At 35.9% G+C, this 25,357-nt stretch overlaps 1 protein-coding gene across 1 annotated transcript in view; it reads left to right on the top strand.

The window, feature by feature from the left end:
* The window catches only part of SESN3 (sestrin 3), a 72,864-nt gene that overhangs the window by 26,562 nt on the left and 20,945 nt on the right, over positions 1 to 25,357 (top strand). Inside the window, exons 2-4 of the mRNA XM_030883731.2 lie at positions 20,278 to 20,343; positions 22,934 to 23,131; positions 24,588 to 24,770. Of these exons, the coding sequence (XP_030739591.1) occupies positions 20,278 to 20,343; positions 22,934 to 23,131; positions 24,588 to 24,770 (447 nt within the window). The remainder of the gene's footprint in view (positions 1 to 20,277; positions 20,344 to 22,933; positions 23,132 to 24,587; positions 24,771 to 25,357) is intronic.

Genomic DNA, 25,357 nt, shown 5'->3' with positions numbered 1-25,357 from the left:
CAGGGATCATATAGAAACAGCATATGGTTCTCCAAATGTATTATGACTTTGTATTTTCTTTTCTTTTTTTTTTTAACATCTTTATTGGAGTATAATTGTCTCTGTATTTTCTATTCCTTTTCTCCGGGTTGTTGTACCCTCATGGACCTAGCCATCCTTTTCTAGGTAGTCTAACAAATCTTTATTTCTTCGTAAAGAATTATCCCATCTGGAGGGCAATTTTGAACCATCCTCTTGCAGAGTTAGGCTTTCCTATCTTGGTCATCTCCATTAAAGCTCCTAACAGGTATTGTAACTGTGCATCCAAATTTATTCACCTTGTGTTTCCTTGAGGTCAGCACCTATACTTTATTTATCTTTATACTTCCAATTCTTAGCCCAAGACCTTCCAGATAACAATCTTTAAAAAATCAAAAAAAAATATTGAATGAATTAATAGTTCTTCTTTATAAAAGTTACAACGCTTAATCTTAGTAAGGTTTAAATATACATAACACATTTTTTCCTCTTTAACTTGTAAAGTACCAAAACTTTATTGTAATAATTGCCATTTATTAAATGCCTGTTGCATGTCAGGGACTTTGCTAGGCACCGTTAAAAAACTATCATGAAAAATGTCACTCTACACAAAAGCAGAAAGACCAGTGTAATGAGCCTCCAAAACCTATCACCAAATTCAATATTGGCAAGATTTTGCTACTCTTACTTTATCAATACTGTGGTGGTGTTATTGTTGCTGAAGTAATTTGAATTAAATCTCAAAACTCATTTCCTTTTACCCCTACATATGTTAGTATGCATTTCTAAAATATACAGACACATTCTTGTATAGCTACAATGCCAGTATCACACTTAACAAAATTAGCAATAATTGCTTGATGTCATTTAATACCTCATCTTATTCAAGTTCCTGCCAATTGTTTAATGTCTTTTTCGAGGTAACTCTTTCTGAATTAGGTTCACCATTACATTTGGTTGTTAGGTCTTTTAAGTCTCTCTTAGGAGTAGTTCCTCCTTTTATTTTTGTTTTTGTTTTTCATGGCTTTAACTTGTTGTTTTCAGCTGTCCTCTAGAATATTTTGTAACCTAGATAGTTTTCTATGCTTCCTCATGTCATTTCACTTGCTCCTCTGACCTTCTATTTCCTATGAATTTGAAGTTGGGCCTGAAGGCTTGATTAAGTTCAGGTTCAAATTATTTTTGTATATAGACATTTTCCTCATCCTATTTTATGGCTGTATTGATAGGTTAGATTCCTGCAAGTGGGATTGCTGGGTCAAAGGGTAGATGAATATGTAGTTTTTCTAGACATTGTCAAATTCCTATCGGTGGGGAGGGGTTTGTTTGATTTTGCATTCCCACAGTTTTTGGGACTGCCTGTTCCCCTATAGTTTTGTCAATAAATATGTTGCCTAACTTGGATTTTTGTCAATCTGGTGTGTGAAATATAATATTTGCTTTTCTTTTTATGAGTTACTTCTGTGAATTGCTCATTCTTTGTTCACTTTTTGATCTTGTTGTTGGTTTTTCCCTCATGATTTACAGGAGCTCCTTATATAATTGATATATTAGCCATTGTCTGTGTTAAATTGCAAATATTTGTCTTCTGATTTTGTTTATTGTATTTTTGTACCATACAAAAGGTTTTTTTTTTTAAGTGTGTGTGTGTGTGTGTGTGTGTGTAGTTGAATTAGCAATTTTGTATTGTTTCTGGATTTTGAGTCATCATTAGGGAAGTTCCATTGGTTTGTCTATGTGCTAACACAACTCCTTTAATTATAAAAGTGCTATGTTTTACTATATGGCAGAGCTTGCACCCCTTCTACATTGCTCTTCTGTTATAGGGTTTTCTTGATCGTTCACGCTTAACTGTTTTACAATTAAGTTTATTTTACAAATAAGGAAATGAACACTTCCACAGAAGTTCTATGACCATGTAGTAATGAGAAAAGTAAAAAATAATAATTGTTCTTAATGGTTTCTTAACACTTTGTCTTCGCGTGAAGGTTACTTTTAGCAATCCTTTTGCAACTGTAACCGTTTATAAGGATACATAATTAAAAGGAGGAGAGACGAGAGTGTATTGGAAACATTTATTTCAATCAGTGGTTCCCAAAGTGTGGCAGTGGACCTCTAGCTTTTAGCACAAATCAAAGCAGTGGCATTACACTGAAATAATAATCATTATTTAACTCAACAGCCTGTATTCACACACACACACACAAAGTCAGTTTCACTGAAGAATATCCTTGATGAAACAGTAAAACTTATGCATTTTATTAAATCCTGACCATTGAATACTTATCATTTTAATAATCCCTGTTTCAAAATGGAGAATAAAAACAAAGCTCTTCTCCATGCCAAAGTATGGTGGCTGTCTTGAGGAAAAGCAGCTGTGGGACAGAGTTGTGAGCCAAACTAGTCATTTTTTTGAACACCATTTATTTTTATTTATTTATTTATTTTTTTGCGGTACGCGGGCCTCTCACTGCTGTGGGCCCTCCCGTTGCGGAGCACAGGCTCTGGACGCACAGCCTCAGCGTCGCGTCCATGGCTCACAGGCCCAGCCGCTCCGCGGCATGTGGGATCTTCCCGGACTGGGGCATGAACCCGTGTCCCCTGCATCGGCAGGCGGACTCTCAACCACTGCGCCACCAGGGAAGCCCTGAACACCATTTTTATATGAAAAAATGACCGACTCATAGCTATCGTTATTCAGACTTGGGTATTTAGTAGATACTTTTATAAAAATGAACAAAGTGAATCCATCACTCCCGGGAAAACACTGATAGGATTTATTGCCAATGATAAAATTTGAACTTTGAGGAGAAAAGAATTTTGGAAAACAGGTATCCCGACCATGAGCTTGACCGCTTCTCAAAACTTAAAGATTTTTCTGATATGAACAGTGCTGACATTAACACATTTTATTTTAAATAATATATTTGATGTGTCAACTTTGGACAACCTGTCAAATGCAGTGATCCACTATTTTCTAAATGACCAATGGTTAATAATACAAAATCTTGCATGGATAAATGATCCCTTGAAAGTATAAGATAAACCAATGGATTTTTTTTAATTTTTTAATTTAATTTTATTTATACAGCAGGTTCTTATTAGTTATCTGTTTTATACATATTAGTGTATACATGTTAATCCCAATCTCCCAATTCATCCCACCACCACCACCACCCCCCTGCCACTTTCCCCCCTTGGTGTCCATACGTTTGTTCTCTACATCTGTGTCTCTATTTCTGCCCTGCAAACCGGTTCATCTGTACCATTTTTCTAGGTTCCACATATATGTGTTAATATATGATATTTGTTTTTCTCTTTCTGACTTACTTGACTCTGTATGACAGCCTCTAGATCCATCCATGTCTCTACAAATGACCCAATTGCATTCCTTCTTATGGCTGAGTAATATTCCATTGTGTATATGTACCACATCTTCTTTATCCATTCATCTGTTGATGGGCATTTAGGTTGCTTCCATGACCTGGCTATTGTAAAAAGTGCTGCAATGAACATTGAGGTGCATGTGTCTTTTTGAATTATGGTTTTCTCTGGATATATGCCCAGTAGTGGGATTGCTGGGTCATATGGTAATTCTATTTTAAGTTGTTTTTTTTTGTTTGTTTTTTTTTGGGGGGGGTACATGGGCCTCTCACTGTTGTGGCCTCTCCCGTTGTGGAGCACAGGCTCTGGACGCACAGGCTCACGGCCATGGCTCACGGGCCCAGCCACTCCGCGGCATGTGGGATCTTCCCGGACCGGGGCACGAACCCGTGTCCCCTACATCGGCAGGCGGACTCTCAACCACTGCGCCACCAGGGAAGCCCTATTTTTAGTTTTTTGAGGAACCTCCATACTGTTCTCCATAGTGGCTGTATCAATTTACATTCCCACCAACAGTGCAAGAGGGTTCCCTTTTCTCCACACCCTCTCCAGCATTTGTTGTTTGTAGATTTTCTGATGATGCCCATTCTAACTGGTGTGAGGTGATACCTCATTGTAGTTTTGATTTGCATTTTTCTAATAATTAGTGATGCTGAGCAGCTTTTCACGTGCTTCTTGGGCATCTGTATTTCTTCTTTGGAGAAATGTCTATTTAGGTCTTCTGCCCATTTTTGGATGGGGTTGTTTGTTTATTTTAATATTGAGCTGCATGAGCTGTTTATGTATTTTGGAGATTAATCCTTTGTCCGTTCATTCATTTGCAAATATTTTCTCCCATTCTGAGGGTTGTCATTTCGTCTTGATTGTAGTTTCCTTTGCTTTGCAAAAGCTTTTAAGTGTCATTAAGTCCCATTTGTTCATTTTTGTTTTTATTTCCATTACTCTAGGAGGTGGGTCAAAAAAGATCTTGCTGTGATTTATATCAAAGCGTGTTCTGCCTATGCTTTCCTCTAAGAGTTTTAAAGTGTCCAGTATTTCACTAAGGTCTCTAATCCATTTTGAGTTTATTTTTGTGTAAGTGTTAGGGGGTATTCTAATTTCATTCTTTTACATTTATCTGTCCAGTTTTCCCAGCAGCACTTATTGAAAAGACTGTCTTTTCTCCGTTGTATATCCTTGCCTCCTTTGTCATAGATTAGTTGAGCATAGGTGTGTGCGTTTATCTCTGGGCTTTCTATCTTGTTCCATTGATCTATATTTCTGTTTTTGTGCCAGTACCATATTGTCTTGATTACTGTAGCTTTGTAGTATAGTCTGAAGTCAGCAAGTCTGATTCGTCCACCTCCGTTTTCTTCCCTCAAGGCTTTGGCTATTCAGGGTCTTTTGTGTCTCCATACAAATTTTAAGATTTTTGTTCTAGTTCTGCAAAAAAATGCCATTGGTAATTTGATAGAGATTGCATTGAATCTGAAGATTGCTTTGGGTAGTATAGTCATTTTCACAATATTGATTCTTCCAATCCAAGAACATGGTATATCTCTCCATCTGTTTGTGTCATCTTTGATTTCTTTCATCAGTGTCTTATAGTTTTCTGAGTACAGGTCTTTTACCTCTTTAGGTAGGTTTATTCCTTTTTGTTGCAATGGTAAATGGGATTGTTTCCTTAATTTCTCTTTCTGATCTTTTGTTGTTGGTGTATAGGAATGCCAGAGATTTCTGTGCATTAATTTTGTAACGTGCTACTTTACCAAATTTATTGATTAGCTCTAGTAGCTTTCTGATGGCATCTTTAGGATTCTCTATGTATAGTATGTCATCTGCAAACAGTGACAGTTTTACTTCTTCTTTTCCAATTTGTATTTCTTTTTCTTCTGTGATTGCCGAGGCTATGACTTCCAAAACTATGTTGAATAATAGTGGTGAGAGTGGACATCCTTGCCTTATTCCTGATCTTAGAGGAAATGCTTTCAGTTTTTCACCATTGAGAACAATGTTGGCTGTGGGTTTGTCATATATGGCCTTTATTATGTTGAGGTAGGTTCCCTCTATGCCCACTTTCGGGAAAGTTTTTATCATAAATTGGTGTTGAGTTTTGTCAAAAGCTTTTTCTGCATCTGTTGAGGTGATCATATGGTTTTTATTCTTCAGTTTGTTAATGTGGTGTATCACATTGATTAATTTGCATATATTGAAGAATCCTTGCCTCCCTGGTATAAATCCCACTTGATCATGGTGTATGATCCTTTTAATGTGTTTTTGGATCCTATTTGCTAGTATTTTGTTGAGGATTTTTGCATCTATATTCATCAGTGATAATGATCTGTAATTTTCTTTTTTTGAAGTATCTTTGTCTGGTTTTGGTATCAGGGTGATGGTGGCCTCATAGAATGAGTTTGGGAGTGTTCCTTCCTCCTTAATTTTTTGGAAGAGTTTGAGAAGGATGGGTGTTAGCTCTTCTCTAAATGTTTGATAGAATTCACCTGTGAAGCCATCTGGTCCTGAACTTTTGTTTGTTGGAAGATTTTTTTAATCACAGTTTCAATTTCATTACTTGTGATTGGTCTGTTCATATTTTCTATTTCTTCCTGGTTCAGTCTTGGAAGGTTATACCTTTCTGAAAGTTTGTCCATTTCTTCCAGGTTGTCCATTTTATTGGCATAGAGTTGCTTGTAGTAGTCTCTTATGATGCTTTGTATTTCTGCGGTGTCCGTTGTAACTTCTCCTTTTTCATTTTGAATATTATTGATTTGAGTCCTCTCTCTCTTTTTCTTGATGTGTCTGGCTAAAGTTTTATCAATCTGTTTATCTTTTCAAAGAAGCAGCTTTTAGTTTTATTGATCTTTGCTATTGGATCATCATGTTTTCGTTGTCATTTGTCTCTAGGTACTTTCTGATTTCCTCTTTGATTTCTTCAGTGATCTCTTAGTTATTTAGTAACGTATTGTTTAGCCTCCACGTGTTTGTGTTTTTTACGTTTTTTCCCCTGTAATTTATTTCTAATCTCATAGCATTGTGGTCGAAAAAGATGCTTGATATGATTTCAATTTGCTTAAAGTTACCGAGGCTTGATTTGTGACCCAAGATGTGATCTATCCTGGAGAATGTTCCATGCACACTTTAGAAGAAAGTGTAATCTGCTGTTTGGGGATGGAATGTCCTATAAATATCAATTAAATCTATCTGGTCTATTGTGTCATTTAAAGCTTGTGTTTCCTTATTAATTTTCTGTCTGGATGATCTGTCCATTGGTGTAAGTGAGGTGTTAAAATCTTCCACTATTATTGTGTTACTGTTGATTTCCTCTTTTATAGCTGTTAGCAGTTGCCTTATGTATTGAGGTACTCCTATGTTGGGTGCATATCTATTTATAATTGTTATATATTGTTATATATTCTTGGATTGATCCCTTGATCATTGTGTAGTGTCCTTCTTTGTCTCTTGTAACATTCTATATTTTGAAGTCTATTTTATCTGATATGAGTATTGCTACTCCAGCTTTCTTTTGATTTCCATATTCATGGAATATCTTTTTCCATCCCCTCACTTTCAGTCTATATGTGTCCCTAGGTCTGAAGTGGGTCTCTTGTAGACAGCATATATATGGGTCTTGCTTTTGCATCCATTCAGTGAGCTTGTGTCTTTTGGTTGGAGTATTTAATCCATTCACGTTTAAGGTAATTATCAATATGTATGTTCCTATTACCATTTTCTTAATTGTTATGGGTGTGTTTTTGTAGGTCCTTTTGTTCTCTTGTGTTTCCCACTTAGAGAAGTTCCTTTAGCATTTGCTGTAGAGCTTGTTTGGTGGTGCTGAATTCTTTTAGCTTTTGCTTGTCTGTAAAGCTTTTGATTTCTCCATTGAATCTGAATGAGATCCTTGCCGAGTAGGGTAATCTTGGTTGTAGGTTCTTGCCTTTCATCATTTTAAATATATTGTGCCACTCCCTTCTGGCTTGTAGAGTTTCTGCTGAGAAATCAGCTGTTAACCTTATGGGAGTTCCCTTGTATGTTATTTTTCATTTTTTCCCTTGTTGCTTTCAGTAACTTTTCTTTGTCTTTAATTTTTGTCAATTTGATTACTATGTGTCTCGGCATGTTTCTTCTTGGGTTTATCCTGCCTGGAACTCTGTGCTTCCTGGACTTGGGTGGCAATTTCCTTTCCCATGTTAGGGAAGTTTTCGACTATAATCTCTTCAGATATTTTCTCGGGTCCTTTCTCTCTCTCTTCTCCTTCTGGGACCCCTATAATGCAAATGTTGTTGTGTTTAATATTGTCCCAGAGGTCTCTTAGGCTGTCTTCATTTATTTCCATCTTTTTTCTTTATTCTGTTCCATGGCAGTGAATTCCACCATTCTGTCTTCCAGGTCACTTATCCGTTCTTCTGCCTCAGTTATTCTGCTATTGATTCCTTTTAGTGTATTTTTCATTTCAGTTATTGTGTTGTTCATCTCCATTTGTTTGTTCTTTAATTCTTCTAGGTGTTTGTTCTTTAATTCTTCTAGGTCTTTTTTAATCATTTCTTGCATCTTCTTAATTTTTGCCTCCATTCTTTTTCCGAGGTCCTAGATCATCTTCATTATCATTATTCTGAATTCTTTTCCTGGAAGGTTGCCTATCTCCACTTCTTTTAGTTGTTTTTCTCGGGTTTTATCTTATGCCTTCATCTGATACAAAGCCCTCTTCTTTTTCATTTTATCTATCTTTCTGTGAATGTGGTTTTTCTTCCACAGGCTGCAGAATTGTAGTTCTTGCTTCTGCTGTCTGCCCTCTGGTGGATGAGGCTATCTAAGAGGCTTGTACAAGCTTCCTGATGGGAGGGACTGGTGGTGGGTAGAGCTGGGTGTTGCTCTGGTGGGCAGAGCTCAGTAAAACTTTAATCCGCTTGTCTGCTGATGGGTGGGGCTGGGTTTCCTCCCTGTTGGTTGTTTGGCCTGAGGTGACTCAGCTCTGGAGCCTACCTGGCTCTTTGGTGGGGCTAATGGCGGACTCTGGGAGGGCTCACGCCAAGGAGCACTTTCCAGATCTTCTGCTGCCAGTGACCATATCCCCACAGTGAGCCACAGCCACCCCCCTGTCTCTACAGGAGACCCTCCAACACTAGCATGTAGGTCTGGTTCAGTCTCCTATGGGGTCACTGCTCCTTCCCTCAGGTCCCAATGTGCACACTACTTTGTGTGTGCCCTCCAAGAGTGGAGTCTCTGTTTCCTCCAGTCCTGTCAAAGTCCTACAGTCAAATCCCGCTAGCCTTCAAAGTCTGATTCTCTAGGAATTCCTCCCTCCGTTGCCAGACCCCCAGGTTGGGAAGCCTCATGTGGAGCTCAGAACCTTCACTCCAGTGGGTGGACTTCTGTGGTATAAGTGTTCACCAGTTTGTGAGTCACCTACCCAGCAATTATGGGATTTGATTTTATTGTGATTGCACCCCTCCTACCATCTCACTGCTGCTTCTCCTTTGTTTTTGGATGTGGGGTATCTTTTTTTTTGAGTTCCAGTGCCTTCCTCTTGATGATTGTTCAGCAGTTAGTTGTGATTACGGTGCTCTCGCAAGAGGGAGTGAGCACACGTCCTTCTACTCCGCCATCTTGAACCAATCTCAAACCAATGGATTTTTATGTAACAGAGTAAGAAGTTTATTGATGTGGTTTCAGATTCTACATTCCAACAAACTTAAAAGCTACTACTTATCAAGTCTTAATGTAGTATCTGTGAGGCTGGATTTTCTTCATGTTGTACAACAAACAGATTGAATACAGAAGTGGATATAAGAATCCCGTTTTCTTTAATTAAGCCAGATATTTACACAAATGTATAATGATGTTACTCTTCTTAGTAAATTTGTTTTGTTTTGTTTTGGAAACTGTAGTTTCAAAAACATTCATTTGTGTTAAAATGTAATGGGTTTATTCTATTTTTATTTTTAAATGAATTAATATTTAAATTTTTTCTTTGATTTAATTTCTAATGTAATAATTATTGATAGATATCACTCACATTAACAAAAGCTTTTGGGGTCAATATTTTTTAGCAATATAAAGAGGTTCTGATATCAAAAAGTTTGTGAGCCATCTACTTACATGAGCATAACAACTGGTTTTAATTCTGATTATAACAGGTTTTAAGTTTACCTGTATACACTAAAGCACAGTTTTGTAGTCCTCTGTTAGTAGATTTAGGGATTGACAAAATAGAGATGAAGAGATGAAGTTCATGAGACAAATCCTATTTTCTATTCTAGGCAAAAATTAAAACACAATTGTTCCTTTCAAACTTCTATTCTTTTCAGTTGTATTGAAACTGAAGTTTAATATAATTCGATGTAAAACTGAACATACTTTAATTTGCTCAGTTGTGTTCCTGGCAGGCTGTGTGAAAGGTACTTTCTCAATTTAAATGAGAGCATGAGTTCTTGTTATTTTTGACAACTCAGTGTATAAAGAAGTACTGGTTTTTCAAATGGCTAAATGCTTGTTTTGAAAATCTCTAGAACTCAATTGTATTTAATGTTTTTTTCCCTGATTCCTCTAAGCTGAGCAAGTGACCTGTATTTTGTTAATCATTGGGTTTTGAAAAACCTGGAAACTGTCCCGTCATTCTGTTTCATTAGAAAAACTTAGAGGCCTTTTGATTTTGTTACAACATGGGTGGTAGATACTAAATACAGATGTTTGACTTAAAACTCTACTTTTCCTTCATATACCAGGTAACTACATTCACAGCATATTTTTTGTTTCTCCAAAAGACTAGTAGCTATCAGCCATATACTGAGTAATATTAGAATGTTCTGTAGCCATAATTGTCTCTAATAGGAGTCTTAATTTCAAAAACTCCCAACTTTTATTTCTTTTAATCTAATTGGAACATAATTTTAATAGGTAAATCTTTCTAAAATTAAAAGCAAGTTTTACTATTACACATTACAGACATTAAAAATTGTTTGAGGGAATTCCCTGGTGGTGCAGTGGTTAGGACTCTGCACTTCCACTGCCAGGGGCCTGGGTTCGATCCCTGGTCTTGGTGAACTAAGATCCCACAAGCCTGCGGTGCAGCCAAAACTAACTAAATGAATAAAAATAGTTTGTATGGAAGTAAAGCACTTCTTAATACTTTTGTGGGACCTGGGAGTGATCTTATAATTAGTGGTAGTAAAGTATATTGTCTATATGTTAATAAGGAAGCATTGAGTTAGGTAGCTATTATGAAGTTGCATTATCTCAGGTACAAGGCATAGTTCTCTTCTCATTTTCTTGGCCTTAGCCCAAAATTTTACAGCATGTTCAATGAGTATATTTTGTCATTCTGCATCTCTAAAGAAAGTGCTTAACACCTAAAAGCTTTTATAGGAGTCTTTGTTGCTCAAGATCAGTGTCATGACATGCAATATTATTACTGGTTTTTAAGAGAGTAGTACAAATTATAGGAAGTGTGCAGGTCTTGCTTGTTTTAACAACATAAAAAGATAAACAAATGGAGAAAAGTGAATATTTGTCACATAGGGGGCCCAGACGGTACAAGGAAGGTAATGGATTGATGTCCAGGACTGTGGTTATTAGTTTAATTTATTGGTATTTCTCAATAAGAGTGCAGAGAACTGCCTCGAGTCCACAGGATGCTCTTCCCTACTGAAGGAAGAGAAAAGGGGTGGAAGAGCCTGTACCAGACTCCTGTCTCCTCAGTTTAACTCAACAAATGTATGAGCGTTTACTATTTTCATGTTGCTGTACTGTAATGCTATAGATACCATGTTAGAAATGGATCCTGCTCTCTAAGGAGCTTACTTATGGTCCGAAGGGAGTGATAAGATAATGATATATGTTAATAGCTATAAGAGAGAAACAAAGTATGATTGTGAATCTTAAGAAGAATAGATTTAAATTACTAGAAGAGCTTGAGAGTTGGTGGGAGTGGAGGAAGACCAAAAGAGTTGGTATTTGAGCTGGGTCTTAGAGGAAGAATGGGTAGAATTTCAATAGAGATAAAAAGGGAGGGCAGAGCCTCAGGAAATGCTGGTTCAGATCTATCTAAATTCCACAGGACACAGAGAAGATCTGCCATGTTAGAAATACCAATTTTTAATTTACAAGTAAACCTAACTTAATTGATTTACGCTACTCTGTGGTATTACATGGAAAGTGGAAAATGAGGTGTATTCTTTGCTACTTGCCTCTGGATGGCACTGGACTGGAGCATGATTTTAGGTTTACTTTCAGTTTAAACGATTAGCTAATGGTGTAGTTTAAAGGCTGTCCTAGGCCCATATTTGTTCTTCTTTGTAGGTTTGTGTCACTGTGTGGTTGTAGAGGGTACTTGTGGTCCTTTGTTTTTAGAAGTTTGCTATTTCATAGACAGGATGTAAATATGAAAACTTGCCTGCACTTTGAACAGGGTCACCCATGTGTTCTAATGAGTAAAATTTAAGGGATTTTGTTACTAGCCAAGGGGAAGCTCATTTAGAAACTCAAAGTTTAGAAACTTTGCTCTATGGATATTCATTTTTAATTCTTTTAGTGCTAGGATGAGGTCCGTTTATCTTTGCGTACTTAATTGCATCTACTACAACAACTACTGCTGATTTCTACTAGTAATAGTAATACTCATGGCTACTGTTTCCAGAGTACTCAGTAGGTGAGTTTGTTTATCTTTAGGCCCACAAGTTAGTAAACCAAAATTTATCTAACTGTTCCTACCGAATGGCACACCAAGGTTTTTTGGTTTTTTAGTGAGAGTTGCTTAATTCATTTCCTGCAACTCATTTTTTGAAAAGAGATTCTGTTATTCAAATGGCCACTATGTAGAACTTTCAAAAATGGACCTGAAGTTTACCTGACACCATACACCATACTAAAGTTGAAATACTCCAAGATGAACAAGGTACTGTCCCAACCCAATAGCACCTGACAGCTTAGTAGGGGAATGAGGAGGTAGGGAAATTGATAAATGCAGTACTTTTAGTGGAAATGTTTTGAGATTTCAAGTTAAAAATCTTACTCAGTATATGTTGTTGAAGAAGGCTGAAATTCATGTTATTAGTGACAAGATCTTTGCAGTGTTCCTCAAGTGACTATACCCAGTGGTGGAGCTGTTGCAGGAAGGGCTTGGTAGCCTTGGTTTTAATAGCTTGGTTAGAAGGGGAACTGAAATCTCAGGATCTTGGAGACAGGATTCCCCACTTACGAAGGGGAATTTCTAGTGCTCTTAAGAGCGTCTGCAAATTTCTGCCACACCCTACATGTGGGGCTGGGCTCCTGGTGCTCTTGGGGTCCCTATACCACTCTAGCTCCAAGGAATGGAAGAGATGTTGTGTGATTTGCAAGATTCTTGCCCTTGATGCTATTGCTGTTTTCTGCTTACCAGTCTTTTCTCACTAAATGACCTTAGATCTCAGTTAGTTATTATAATACATATCTTTATTGTATTGAAGGTCAATACATATTTTAACCTAGAGTAGGAGAAGTCACAATTTTATTAAATAGTCTTTTAGGCCATTTTGGGATGGTGGGAAGTAATGTATATTCCAGGTAATGACAGACATTTAAATTTGAGTTTACTATAAAATTAAAAATCTATTACAATTAATCTAATTTAAAACCCATCCTTTTCTCATTTAGGGATAGACAGTTTTTAGAATATCTCTGTGTTCTTTTCCATTTGCCCTTTCCTTCTGAAATATGTAATGTCATCAATTTCTATAAACCCAGTCATTATTCCTGAGATTGTCTGCTAAGGAATAAAAAGACGACATCAGCATTATTTCTTAGCATAGAGCCACCTACCCATCTCTGCCCTTTCTGCAGTGGTTTCTGCCAAAATGGAACATCTAAAAAGAATAGAAGGAGAGTCAACAACTGTAATTTACTGTTTGTATTGATAATTGCAGTTAGCTTTCTTATGGTCACAATTAAAATTTTTATTTGGGGTATGTGTTTTATACTTAAGATATTTTGTCATTACAGTATGTTAAAAAATGTTGAAGTTATTAAACTATCTTCTAAGGATACCTTTAAAAATCTTCAAAAATTGAGGGATTAGTATGTTAAGTGGAGTCAAATTTCTGTTTTGCCAGAATTTTTTATATGTTGAACACATTTTTTTAACCTCTTAATGTCTGTATGTAAAGTTAATTATACACATTACTCTCAATATTATTGTCTCCCATAGATATAAATTCATAAGCAGCTTTTACATTTTAATGGATAGAATTTGTATGTTTTTTGCTTTTCCATTTTTAATGAAATAAACTAAGGAAGATAAATGTAAAAATTAACTTGAATAATTTATTTTAAAGATATTTAGTAGCTTAAAATGCAGCAATTATTTCTCCTTAGCAGTTGGCCGTTTAGGGGCAAGTAATTTGCTGATTACCTCTAAAGTCTCATAATTTTAAGAATTCCTAGCGTCCACATAATTTTCTAGTGGGATTAATTTATATAAAGTGATCTAGTAAATTGCCTAGCAGTTAAGTGTCAAAATAAGCAATTTCTAAATATAATTCATCTTTATCCTTTTAGTGTTTTGTTTTCCAGCACATAATTACTTAATAGGCATAATTTTACCTGATCAATTTCAAGCATAGCTTCTTTCAGCTATAATAACACATCTGAAGAAAGAAACTTTCCTTATGTAGCATTCTTGAGATCACAACCCTTGTAAAATAATCTCTTAGGACACATGGAACTGGTACATAAAAAGTATCAGTTCTTATTTTATAACTAGTTTTTCTCTTGATTAAAATCGCAGGATTTTATGGGAAAAAAATTTAAGCAAATACTGTGACTGCTGTCTAAGATATTTGAAGACAAATCACAATTAAATTTACTATTGTTTAAAATTTCTTAAATATTTTATACCCCCTTTTATTTTTAACATGAGTCAACATTTTAGAGAATTTCCTTTCTTCTTTTTAAGTTAGTGACTTGAAAGTTGTCATCAAATTAAGACTCTGGGGGCTTCCCTGGTGGCGCAGTGGTTGAGAGTCTGCCTGCTGATGCAGGGGACACGGGGTTCGTGCCCCGGTCCGGGAGGAAAAAAAAATTAAGACTCTGAAGAATGGCATCTGCCAACTTTTCTGCCATCGTCGTTAATTTGTTGGTTTTATTGGTTTTGCAGTCTTACTATCCAAATAATTTTTATATTTCTATGAAGTTACCTTAATACTTGTCTATTCTGCTTATGTTCATTCCTGAAGTTTTAACCATTTTGTATCTTTGCATTATCCGAGTAGCTGAAATCAAGACTAATCAATGCTATGGAGCAGTGCTGTACCATAGAACTTTTGGCAATGATAGAAAAATCCAGCTTGGTACCCACTAGCTACATGTAGCTATTATACACTTTAAATGTGGCTAGTGCAATCAAGACACTTAGTTTTTAACTTCTATTTAATGTTAATCAACTTAAATTTAAAGAGCCACATGTGACTAGTGGATACTGTAATGGAAAGTACAGTTTTTTAAAAATCCAGGACTTGTTTTTTGGTTTTACTTTTTCACAGAAATGAAACAAGGTTTATGATTTCAAGGTCATTGTGTAAGATTCACTAGTATGATCAAAGTCACATATTCCCCAGGATAAGCTATTAGCTTTATACTTAAGAGAGGAAAACATGGCAATATTATTCCTCAAAATTAGTGTAGCTATGGGTTATTTTCACTTCTAATATAGAACAACCCTGGAATTCTTCTATTAAGAGTAGCATCTGTTGAGAAAGTATATTACAGCTGTTACAGTTTGGGGTGTTTTATTATGCTTTAGGGAAAATTGACAGAAGAAAAATTTAAAATGAAGTATTATTTTGTCTTGTACTTTGCGAGTTTTTTTTACATTTTTATGTGTTATCTCCTCAAAAGCAAGGGCCTGGAATTGACATGATTCTCAGCTGTGAGGGGAAAATATTTCTCAGCATAAGAGACACTCTTATGGTTGAGATGGAGCTGGGGAAAGGGTAACTGAAAGATTTTGTTGGGAAAAGGCAATTATAGGATTTAGCGGCTGTTTGAATGCAGATTCCTAGGATGGAGAGTCAAAGATAACCCTCAGAGCCAGGGTTACTGGTGTCGTGTGGTGATTTATAACTTATAGAGGAAAGTGAGGAACAATCTGTTTAGGGTAGGAGATTAGTCTGAAACATGTTCATTTTAAGGTTCCAAAATGCCCCAGCAGTTCAAAATGCCCCAAAGCCAGATGGAAGGGCAGAGCAGAGCTAGCTCTGAGCTCAATAGCAAAGATGCAGCAGTCAGTCGCAGGGCTTGCTTGTTTTTCACATCACATGCCCTTCTCTCTCCTTAATCTGCTCCACCCTCCTCCCCGCAATATAGTGAAGCTCAACAGTTCAGTAGAGTTTTGTTTGTATCAAGAAGATGGAAGCTATGGACGAGAACGCTCACTTGAGAGAATGAATGTCAATGAAGGAAGTGCAAGGGATGTCTAGGAAGAGTGTAGAAGTGTTCAAAGAAGTCAGTGTATTGGATGGTTCAGTGCTAGGAAAGCTGAGCAAGGGGAGAGTTGCCTAGCAAGAAGCAGATGTGAATTGTCCATGGAGGTGAGAAGGCCAGTGATTGCAGGGGTAAGCATCTCAGCTGGGATCTGAAGAGTGTGGGCAGCTGTTGTTCAGTGGGTGTAAAGTTTCAGTTATGCCAGATGACAAAGTCCTGGACATCTGTTTTCAGTACTGTACTGTGCACTTGTTAGGAGGGTAGAGTTCATGTTATGTGTTTTTTTACCGTAATTTTTTAAAAGGGGAAAAAAAAAGTCCTTGATATCTTTTTGCAGGCTGTAATATGTGCAGACATTGAGACAAAGATTCTCAGAACTGGCTGATTTGGGGTTTTTTTTCTTTTCCTGAATTGTTTCTGTCTGGATTCACTTTCAATTCGGTTGAGCGGATTTCTGCAATTACATTAAGATGCTTGGTTATGGGATTCAGTAGGTGTGACCATCAGACCAAAAACTCTGCAGAGCAGTCATTTAACATTTCAAAAAGGCATTAAAATGCCTGAAGATGTGATTAAAAGAAAATCAGATGTAGTCTCAAGCAGCGTTTCTGTGATGGTGGAACCTTCTGTGACGGAGATGCCTGCACAGGCCTGTACAGTAGGAGCCAGAGCCACGTGTGGCTGCTGGGCACTTGAAATGTGACCAGCATGATTAAGCAACTGGATTTTGAACTTTATTTAATTTTAATTAATTTAAATGTAGTCACATGTGGCTGATGGCTGCCACATAAGGCAACACAGGTCTGGAGACTTCAGAAAAGTGAATCAGGACATAAATAAAGTAGGAACCCAGTCCTTGGGCATTTTAAATTTGAAATAAAAGCTGAGGAAAGGTATTGCAGGGGACCAGAACTCCAGCTTATGGTTGTAAAGGGAATCTTTTGGATATGGTGCTATCCTATTTCTTTTGTGTTTTATCTTATCAACTTTAAAAAGATACAGAAATAGAAAGTAGGTGGGGAATAAACTTTCAGGAAAATGAGTTTTAAGTAGAATTTACAAGCTGCCTTGATTGTTAAAAAAATTTTTTTTCACCTTCATATAAATATGCAACACGGTCAACTGAGACAATAGTAGAGTCTTCACCAGAAAATATGCTTCTTTTACAGAAGCTGGAAGTAGACTCATCCTTTCAATAGTGACGCCATTTTAAAAATATAACCGAAGAAGGATACATGCTGGTATAACTTTAAAATGTTAGTTTTCCCTTCTCTTCAGTGTATAAATAGCTCTCTTAGGTGAGGCCACGTCATCTATCCCCTGGGCTATTGCACTAGCTTCCCAACTAGGGTTTTGTTTTGTTTTGTTTTTTGTTTTAGGGTGTTTTTTTGTAGTTTTGTTTTGTTTTGTTTGTTTGTTTTGTTTTTGTTTTTTGTCTCTGGCCCAGGGACCACATCACTCCCAGAATTGTATTATTAAAAACACAGATCTGATCACAACTCTGCTTCAGGAATTTTACCTCAAATATGTATACAATTAAAAGTTTCAAACACATTTTTGAAGGCTGTTTTTCACTTTTGAAGTTAGTGGGTTAAGTGAACATTTTCTATTTTCTATGAAAATAGAATTGGTAAAACATTTCCATTAGCATATGGGTAGTATGCAACAAGAACTTTAAAGATTTATAACCTAAACCCTAGTAAATCCACATCTGGGAATTTTTCTAAAGAAACCGTCTTAAATACCACAAAATGTGCCTCCAAATCTCTTTATACAAAGATATTCATCATAGCATTATTTATAATAGTGAAAACTGTATATAACTTTAATGGAAAATGACAAAGTAAATGATAATTAATAAAATGATGTCTTCCCATATCACTTTGTATATGCATCTGCTATGGACTATATCATATGATGTAGTTAATGCATTTTTGCCAATCTACTCCTTTTTTGTGTCCCCACTGTGCCTAGCACATTGTGAATGCTCAGTGAATATTTGCTGAATAAATGAACAAATGAATGTTGACACAAATGAAATCGTGTCAGTTGCTTCTTATCAATTGGTTAAAATTAATAGATGTTATATTCTTTTAAGTGCAGTAGTGTGCAGTTCCATTTGTGATGAAACTGTATTTCAGATTTAATTCTCTGCTATTCCAGAAAATATTTTTGTAGGCAAAATAACTATTTCAGACATTTAAAGGTAAATTCAGTTGATAAATATATCAAGTAATGATTTTTATAAATAAATCATATTAGTAATAAATCATTCTCTTTCTCCAAAGTCCCTTTGTACACTTTTAGTTTATTTTTCTCTCCCTGTATTTTCTCTGAATTTTATGTATTTTTATGCACATAAATAAAAGCCTCCACTTATCTCCCTGTTGATATTTTTCCCCTCAAACCTGTGATTTGTCCTCACAATCAGTTCCTCTGGCTGCTTTGTTTATTTGGAATGATCATTTGTCAAGGAAATTGCTTTTCACATACTAGCGCATTAGGCTATACTATATAGAGAGTATTTGAAATTTTATTTTCTATAATTTACTAAGGCTAGCAAAGGGAAGAAATCTGTTATTTTCTTTTAAATTATTTTTCCAGGTAAATCTAGATGATAGTTGATGCAGACAAGAAATACCAATATTAGAAATTCTAAATTATTCCTTTTTACATGGAATCCTCTAATGTACTTCACCAGTAGTTAGAGATCTATTTGTCATCACTTCACAAATATAACCTAGATGCCTACTTCTTTCTGAAACATTAGCAGTTTGAGAAGATTATTATTTAATATATTTATTTCAGTAGAACCTTGAAATTGTTGAAGACTGTGTGCCAAGCTCCCAATGGCAGGGACCATATCTGTTTTGCTCGCCCTATGTCTTCAGTCTATCACAGTATCTGATTAGGTTCTCAAAGAATTGTTCAATGTCTGACTGCTTCCTAATGAAGTAAGGGATTTAAATAACTGTTTTGTGTTTGGTAGGCTCTTGGATTGTAAGGAACAAAAAAAAATTCAGGTTACCTTGTGGAGAAAAAAGAGAGCGGGGGAATGGAGAGAAAGAAGAGATGATTAGGCTCTTCTCTTGCGAATCTGTAGGAACTCTAGTGGGTTTCCCATAGAGGCTGGTATCTGTTGATGCCACTCTGCTGCTGCTTCATTGTTTTCTCTTTGCCTCTGCTTCTGAGAGCTATTTTGTATCTCTTCTCTGTCGGATTACATTACTTTCCTATAACTCTAGTACTCTAGAATCTTACTGGTCCAGCCAACTACCCTCAGCTCTGTCTGGGTAGAACTTTTTTCATCAAGGCACTCGTGGGCTGCAGATCAGCTTCTGTGTTGATTGGTCTAGTTGGTTGTGGCCAGGACACAAGGTCATGTGAAATAGTTATTGCCATCCTCAGATAGGAACCACCTAGAGCTGCTTCCTCATTTTAGCAGTTTCCTGAGGAGGGCTTGGTGGCAAGCTTAATATTAACACTCCTTTCCAGCAGACATCTGTTCCCATGTTCTTCAGTTTCCCAGTCTTTATAATATTTATAAACCATGGCATAGTCCCTATTTTTATGTAATGACTTTGGAGGGCTTCTATTTCAGAATCTTAGGCTATCGCTTTTATTATAGAAAATTAAGTGGCCATTCCTCCTATCTCTTCTCCTGGTTAAAAAGGATTTCAAAGCCTGAGAGTTCTTCATCATGCGTACCGAGAAGGAAGTTAGTCCCTGATTGAATGGGGACACCAAAACAATTTAACAAAAAAATTAAAAACTTAAAAAAATAAACACTCAGACATACCACTGGCAATCTAGCAGTTGTTAATACTAAATAGAATAGCAGTGGAGCAATAAGCATTGCTATAGTCTACATTTCTTAGATTAAATTAACCTCTGCTTCTCCAAGGTTTACATTTTTCTTACTTAAAGCTTCAAAACTTTATATTAAATATGCTTATCCCTATTTTATTCAGAAAGAAGAACACAAGTCAGATCATTGCTTTGGGTAGTTGTGTGTAATCCTCTTAGAATTTAACCTTTCCTTTAGCTTTCAAATTGAGGTCTAACAGTGTACTAGTATACTATTAGATATGATTTTATTAGGAAGGTTGATGGTTTTCAGTCACGTCAAATATGGGCTAAAAAATCTATGGTGCTGTAGAGTGTTACTGAGGGAAATGACATTTGGGAAGCCTACTGTGTGCCCAGCACTGTGGTAGGAGCTTGTCTGTCCCATTATCTTGTTCATGCAATGGCCATATGGGGTTTTTGTTGTTGTTTGTGTTTTGCGGGGTGGGTGGGGGGAACCAAGACCTAACACTTACTCTGATTGTACATAATTCTATTTATTTATTCCATTTATTTTAGTACCTCAGCAGTCAATCTGCACCGATTTAACTTTACATAGAAAGTCATCATTAATACATAAAATTTTTCTTTTAAAAACAGGATAAAAGAATCAGAGTATCTCAACCCTTGACAAGAGGACCAAGTGCCTTTATTCCAGAGAAGGAAGTAAGTTGATGTCTTAATATACATAAAGTGTGATTTAAAAAGTAGCTTAATTATGTCAAAGAATATCTCCATTTTTTTAACATGGAAGTAAACCTGTGTTTTGCTCTTATTTCTTATTTATATGTCAGAAAACCACACAGGTATTTTCGTTTCAACTTCACTTAAAAGACTGTGCGTGTGATAATCTGCCTTTTTATTTTGGAGTTAGGTAGTACTGCAAAGTTAGAATAATATAAATTTTACCATATTTGATTTCAAATATAACTTTTCTAAATAAAGCTGCTAACAATAATAAAACAATATTATTTTGAAGGTTTAAGGTTTTAAAACGGCTAGTGTTTCATGGTGATTATAGGTTACATAAATGTTAAGAAAAGACATTTTGAAATGAAAAAGTGAGTTTTCCAACTAAACCTGTTGAAGAAAACATGATATTATATCACTAGTAGTTAATCTTTTCATTTGGTTCTAAGTCTCTGGTGGGACAGAATGTCACAGGATCTCCACTCCAAGCTGCACCTTTGATGAGGGTGGGAAGTTAAGATGGTAAATGTTGAAAGAAAGGATGTAAAATGACACAAAGGAGATTATAATCAATACAAGGTTTCTGTACCTATTTAATGGGTATATATCTCTATGAAAGATCACAGCAATGTTTAGGACCTGTAGATTCCTAGATGCCTCTAAGTTATACTTGGGCTAAGAAAAGTTTAAGGACCACTAAATGAGTTTTTCTCTGTTTCAAGGAGTTATTAATTCATATTAACTATGGTTACATATACTGATTTACTATTGGCTGCAAAGATAATCATTTATCTTAAAGCACCAGCATTATTCTTTATTGTTCAGAAATTAGTCAACACATATTTATAGAGTACCTATTATGTTTCAGGCAACGCTTAAAAGAAGGGATGAGTAGAATTTGATTAATAATAACACAGGCCAGGCCATTGCCACAGTCAGCAATTCCATCATGTTCATTTGCCTTTTTAGTGACCTTACCATCTACATGAAACTCCAAAGTTAACAGTAATGTTTCAGGAGCTCAGTGACTGTGGCTGATCTAGGTGGTGACCATTCATTAGAGAAACTGCTGTGCTTGTCCTATTTCCCTCATAGAGCACAGGGTTGCTCTTAGTGGAGTGATTGCCTCATATATATATAAAGACTTCCTGAAACACAGCCATTTACACAGTATGTATTTGAAGACAATCTGGTTTGCAGAAGCAGCTGCTGTTTTCAGGCTCTGTTGCATCATATGAATCTATTAATGTATTTTAGGCATCAGTTAAACAGAAGAATCTGCTGCTGGAAAACAAAACAAAAACAGCAAATAGTCTGTCCCTAATTATATGTAGTTTATCTTGATCCTATCATATTTTTAACTATCATCTTGGTTCCCTGTAGTTGACAAAATGGGAGGAAATGGGCAAATGGAAATATATTTGGTTTTATAATGAGCCAAAGTGGAATTGCCTCTTTTTTACACCATTGTAATTAACATTTCCTCACAATTTATACTTTTCAAACATTACATTTCCTTTGGGATTAAATTTTCCTCAGTCAGTAGTGTCTTTGTATAATTTGTACTTATTTTCAGACTGTGAAGCCAGCCCTGAAAAGTAAACAGAATTTCTTAAGAGCAGTGTGGATCTTTGGAAAGACCATGAGTCTGGACTTTAGGAGATTAGATTTTAGACCAGGCTGTGCTATTAAATAGCTTGTATGAGTTGAATTTAATCTTGAGTCTGTTTCCTTATCTAAAATAAGGGACACATTCTTCTTAGGTCTAGAACTCTAATTCTAAAATACCAATAAATAATGAACCAATCTGAGAAATACACATCTGATGTGTATTAATTCCCACAGAGCATGGTCCTTCTAAGAGGTGCTAATAAGCTCTTAACACCTTCGGAGCCAATTCTTGGTATGACACCCGAGCTGTCATTGTTTATAAAGCTATATGTAAATAATCTATTTTTGAGAAAGCTCTTTTGATTCTCTCCAATGCAGCATGTTCATTGTAATAATTTACTTTGTTTTTAGTAATTAATATGATAGGCTCAAAATAGGAATTCTAGTGTCCTTATTAATTTTTCAATTAACACTTTCCTATAAATTATCATATTTTTCTTTGTCCCTAAAAAGACTGCAGAAAGCTTTTTTATGTTGAATAATGAAAAAAGCAAAGGATCAGTCTGAAAATACTTGTCTTAAGATATAGTGATTAAGTATCTTCATAGGCTATTGAGATAAAATTGTAAATATATGTAATCAGATGCCAGTGCTTTTGCCTCCCCAATTTTGCCTTATGTGCCTGGCAAAGCAGATGGGAGCTTCTTTTCTCCAGTTTCATAGCTGTGTGTATAATGTTTGATAATTTGACATTTGTTGTTTAATAAATTGTGGTCCCAGAGCCAGAAATGCATGGGCTTTCTTTTTCATTTCTGTTTCTAATATGAGCAACTACATAATTTCAGTGTCTGTTAATATAAAAAGAACATTCATTTGCTTCAATCGTGGCATAATGTATGTAAACCAAGGGTGTGTTTACAAAAATCATGATATTGTTTTGTTTCTTGATGGGAAGGTTGTCCAAGCAAACACAGTGGATGAACGTACTAACTTTCTTGTGGAAGAATACTCTACATCCGGTCGCCTGGACAACATCACCCAGGTCATGAGTCTGCACACGCAGTACCTGGAGTCCTTCCTGAGGAGCCAGTTCTACATGCTGCGCATGGACGGCCCCCTTCCTCTACCGCACCGGCACTACATCGCCATCATGGTGCGCTGTGTTCACGTGACATCATCCTCACTTGGTCCCTCTCCCTCCTAGTATTATATGTGTGTGCACAGCTAAGTATAATTAGGTAGAAATAAGAACTGAAAAAGCCTGTGGACTTTTGGATCCCAAGTCCATTGGATACATTTTGAATGCTTTAAGCCACTCAATGTACTGAATGTTTCTCATTTAATTATTAGTAAAGTCATTTTCCATGTTTAATCTCTTATAATTAAAGATGCTTGTAGGGTCCAAAGTAATATCTCTAGTAGCCCACAAGTTTTGTTTTTGCTCCTGATAGCTTTGTTTTATTATTAATATAAAACAGGTTGTTTGTGCCATTTTAGTCATTCTTTACAAGATGAACATCACTAATTTGGCCAAATAAGAGGAAAGTATCAGCCAGCACCAAAGGAGGCTCTGGATAAGAGAAGAATTCTTAAGTGAACTCTTATACTTCTAAGTTTAGTAGTTGGTACAAACTAGTTAGCTAGTTAATGTCTGGGGGGGAGAATTATAAATTGGGGTGATAGGCAGCAGGAGTAATAAGGGTAGAAGCAGTGCTACAGTTGGACTATTGCTGGAGGAAAGAAGAAGACAAGATGCAAGTGCTATATATTTGGAGGAGTTAGTGGAACGGCTGGGCTGGCAGAGTGAGCAGAGCCGGCCAAGAGTTAGTTTTTATCCAGTTTAATTTGTTTATGCTCTCACTGAAGTTTTAAACAACAAAAAAGGGCTGCATCCTGTGTTTTATTAAATGATGAACTTGACAAAGATTACTCAGCTTAAGGTTTTGATGACAGTAAGGCCGAAAGCCAACTTAGAATGGTCACCAATGAAGAGAGAAATAAGATGTAGAAAATAGAATAAAACAATACTGTTGAACTGAGAAGCAGCCTTGAGGAAATGAGAGGTGAAAAGTCTGTTTTGCATGGATTTACCAACTTATCAAGGCTGACGCTGGCTTACATATGAAAGAAAGGGTCAGTGAGCTTCAGTTTCACCTCAATAGGAGGATGGGCACAGATAAGGCTGATTTACAGTTATCTCAAAGGGAGTACGAGAAATACTCAAATTAGCATACATTCTGAATTGGTACAGTACAAGTTAATGAGATTTTATTGCTTTTTAGGTAGAATACAGTTGATATCATTTACCATAATGAAATGAACATGTATTTCCTTAACATAAATAGAAAATGGGTTCTAGGTTGACCCGTACCACTTCTGGATGGGAAGTAATTGGCTTCTTGTGACATTAGCTTATATAAAGTATCAGCTTTATGTATTGACTCAAGAATCTATGACAGCATTGTGATGAAAGTTTTAGGAAGAGGATTTTGTAAGAAAAGAATTATTAGCTATAAAAATTAACTCTATCTCAGTGATTGGCTTAGTAATAGTAGAATAAGACCATACCATGACTATTCTACCCACTAACTTTTTTCTTTGTGTTTCAGGCTGCAGCTAGACATCAGTGTTCTTACTTAATAAACATGCATGTGGATGAATTTTTAAAGACAGGAGGTATTGCTGAGTGGTTGAATGGTTTGGAATATGTACCACAAAGACTGAAAAATCTTAATGAAATAAACAAGCTGTTAGCACACCGACCCTGGCTGATCACAAAAGAGCACATTCAGGTACTGAGTGTTTCTTTCGGGGGAAAAAAAAATAGTTTACTAACGATTCTCACTAAGAGTTAATTCTTTAGTTAAGTATTTTACTTAAGACTTAATTCTAAATATTTGCATATTAGGAACTTGAAAAATAAAAAATAGTGTATTAATATGTGTAAAAAAGATAAATTTAGAAAGTCAGTGGGTTTAATTTAAATGTAAATGAATATTTTTCTTCAAGTAATCAGTAATTAGCTTATACTAGTGCTTTAGCGAGTAGCTATAAGAAAAGTTGATTCCTATTTTCAAGCAGTAGATAGAACAAAGAACATGCACTAGCAGGATAAGATACCTGGGTTCTAGTCTCCTAACTTTTTTACCCACAAGTTTGTGACCTTTAGTAAGTTTACTTCTGTGGGCCTTGGTAGTTCACCCTGCTATAAAATGAGGGACTTAGATTAAATGAGTTCTAAACTCTTTTCTAGTTCTAACATTTCATAATTTTAAGATTTTGAAAAAGTGGTTTTGCAAATAAAAATGATTTGCTAACTGGTGTGTGTATGCTTACATGCCTCTAGAAACTAGAACTTAGATAAGAGAGAGAACTGTGA

Source organism: Globicephala melas, chromosome 8 (assembly GCF_963455315.2).
Source record: "Globicephala melas chromosome 8, mGloMel1.2, whole genome shotgun sequence".
NCBI classification, from domain to species: Eukaryota; Metazoa; Chordata; class Mammalia; order Artiodactyla; family Delphinidae; genus Globicephala; species Globicephala melas.
The sequence above is the reverse complement of the archived record's forward strand: the minus strand, read 5'-3'. Positions and strand labels throughout refer to the sequence as shown.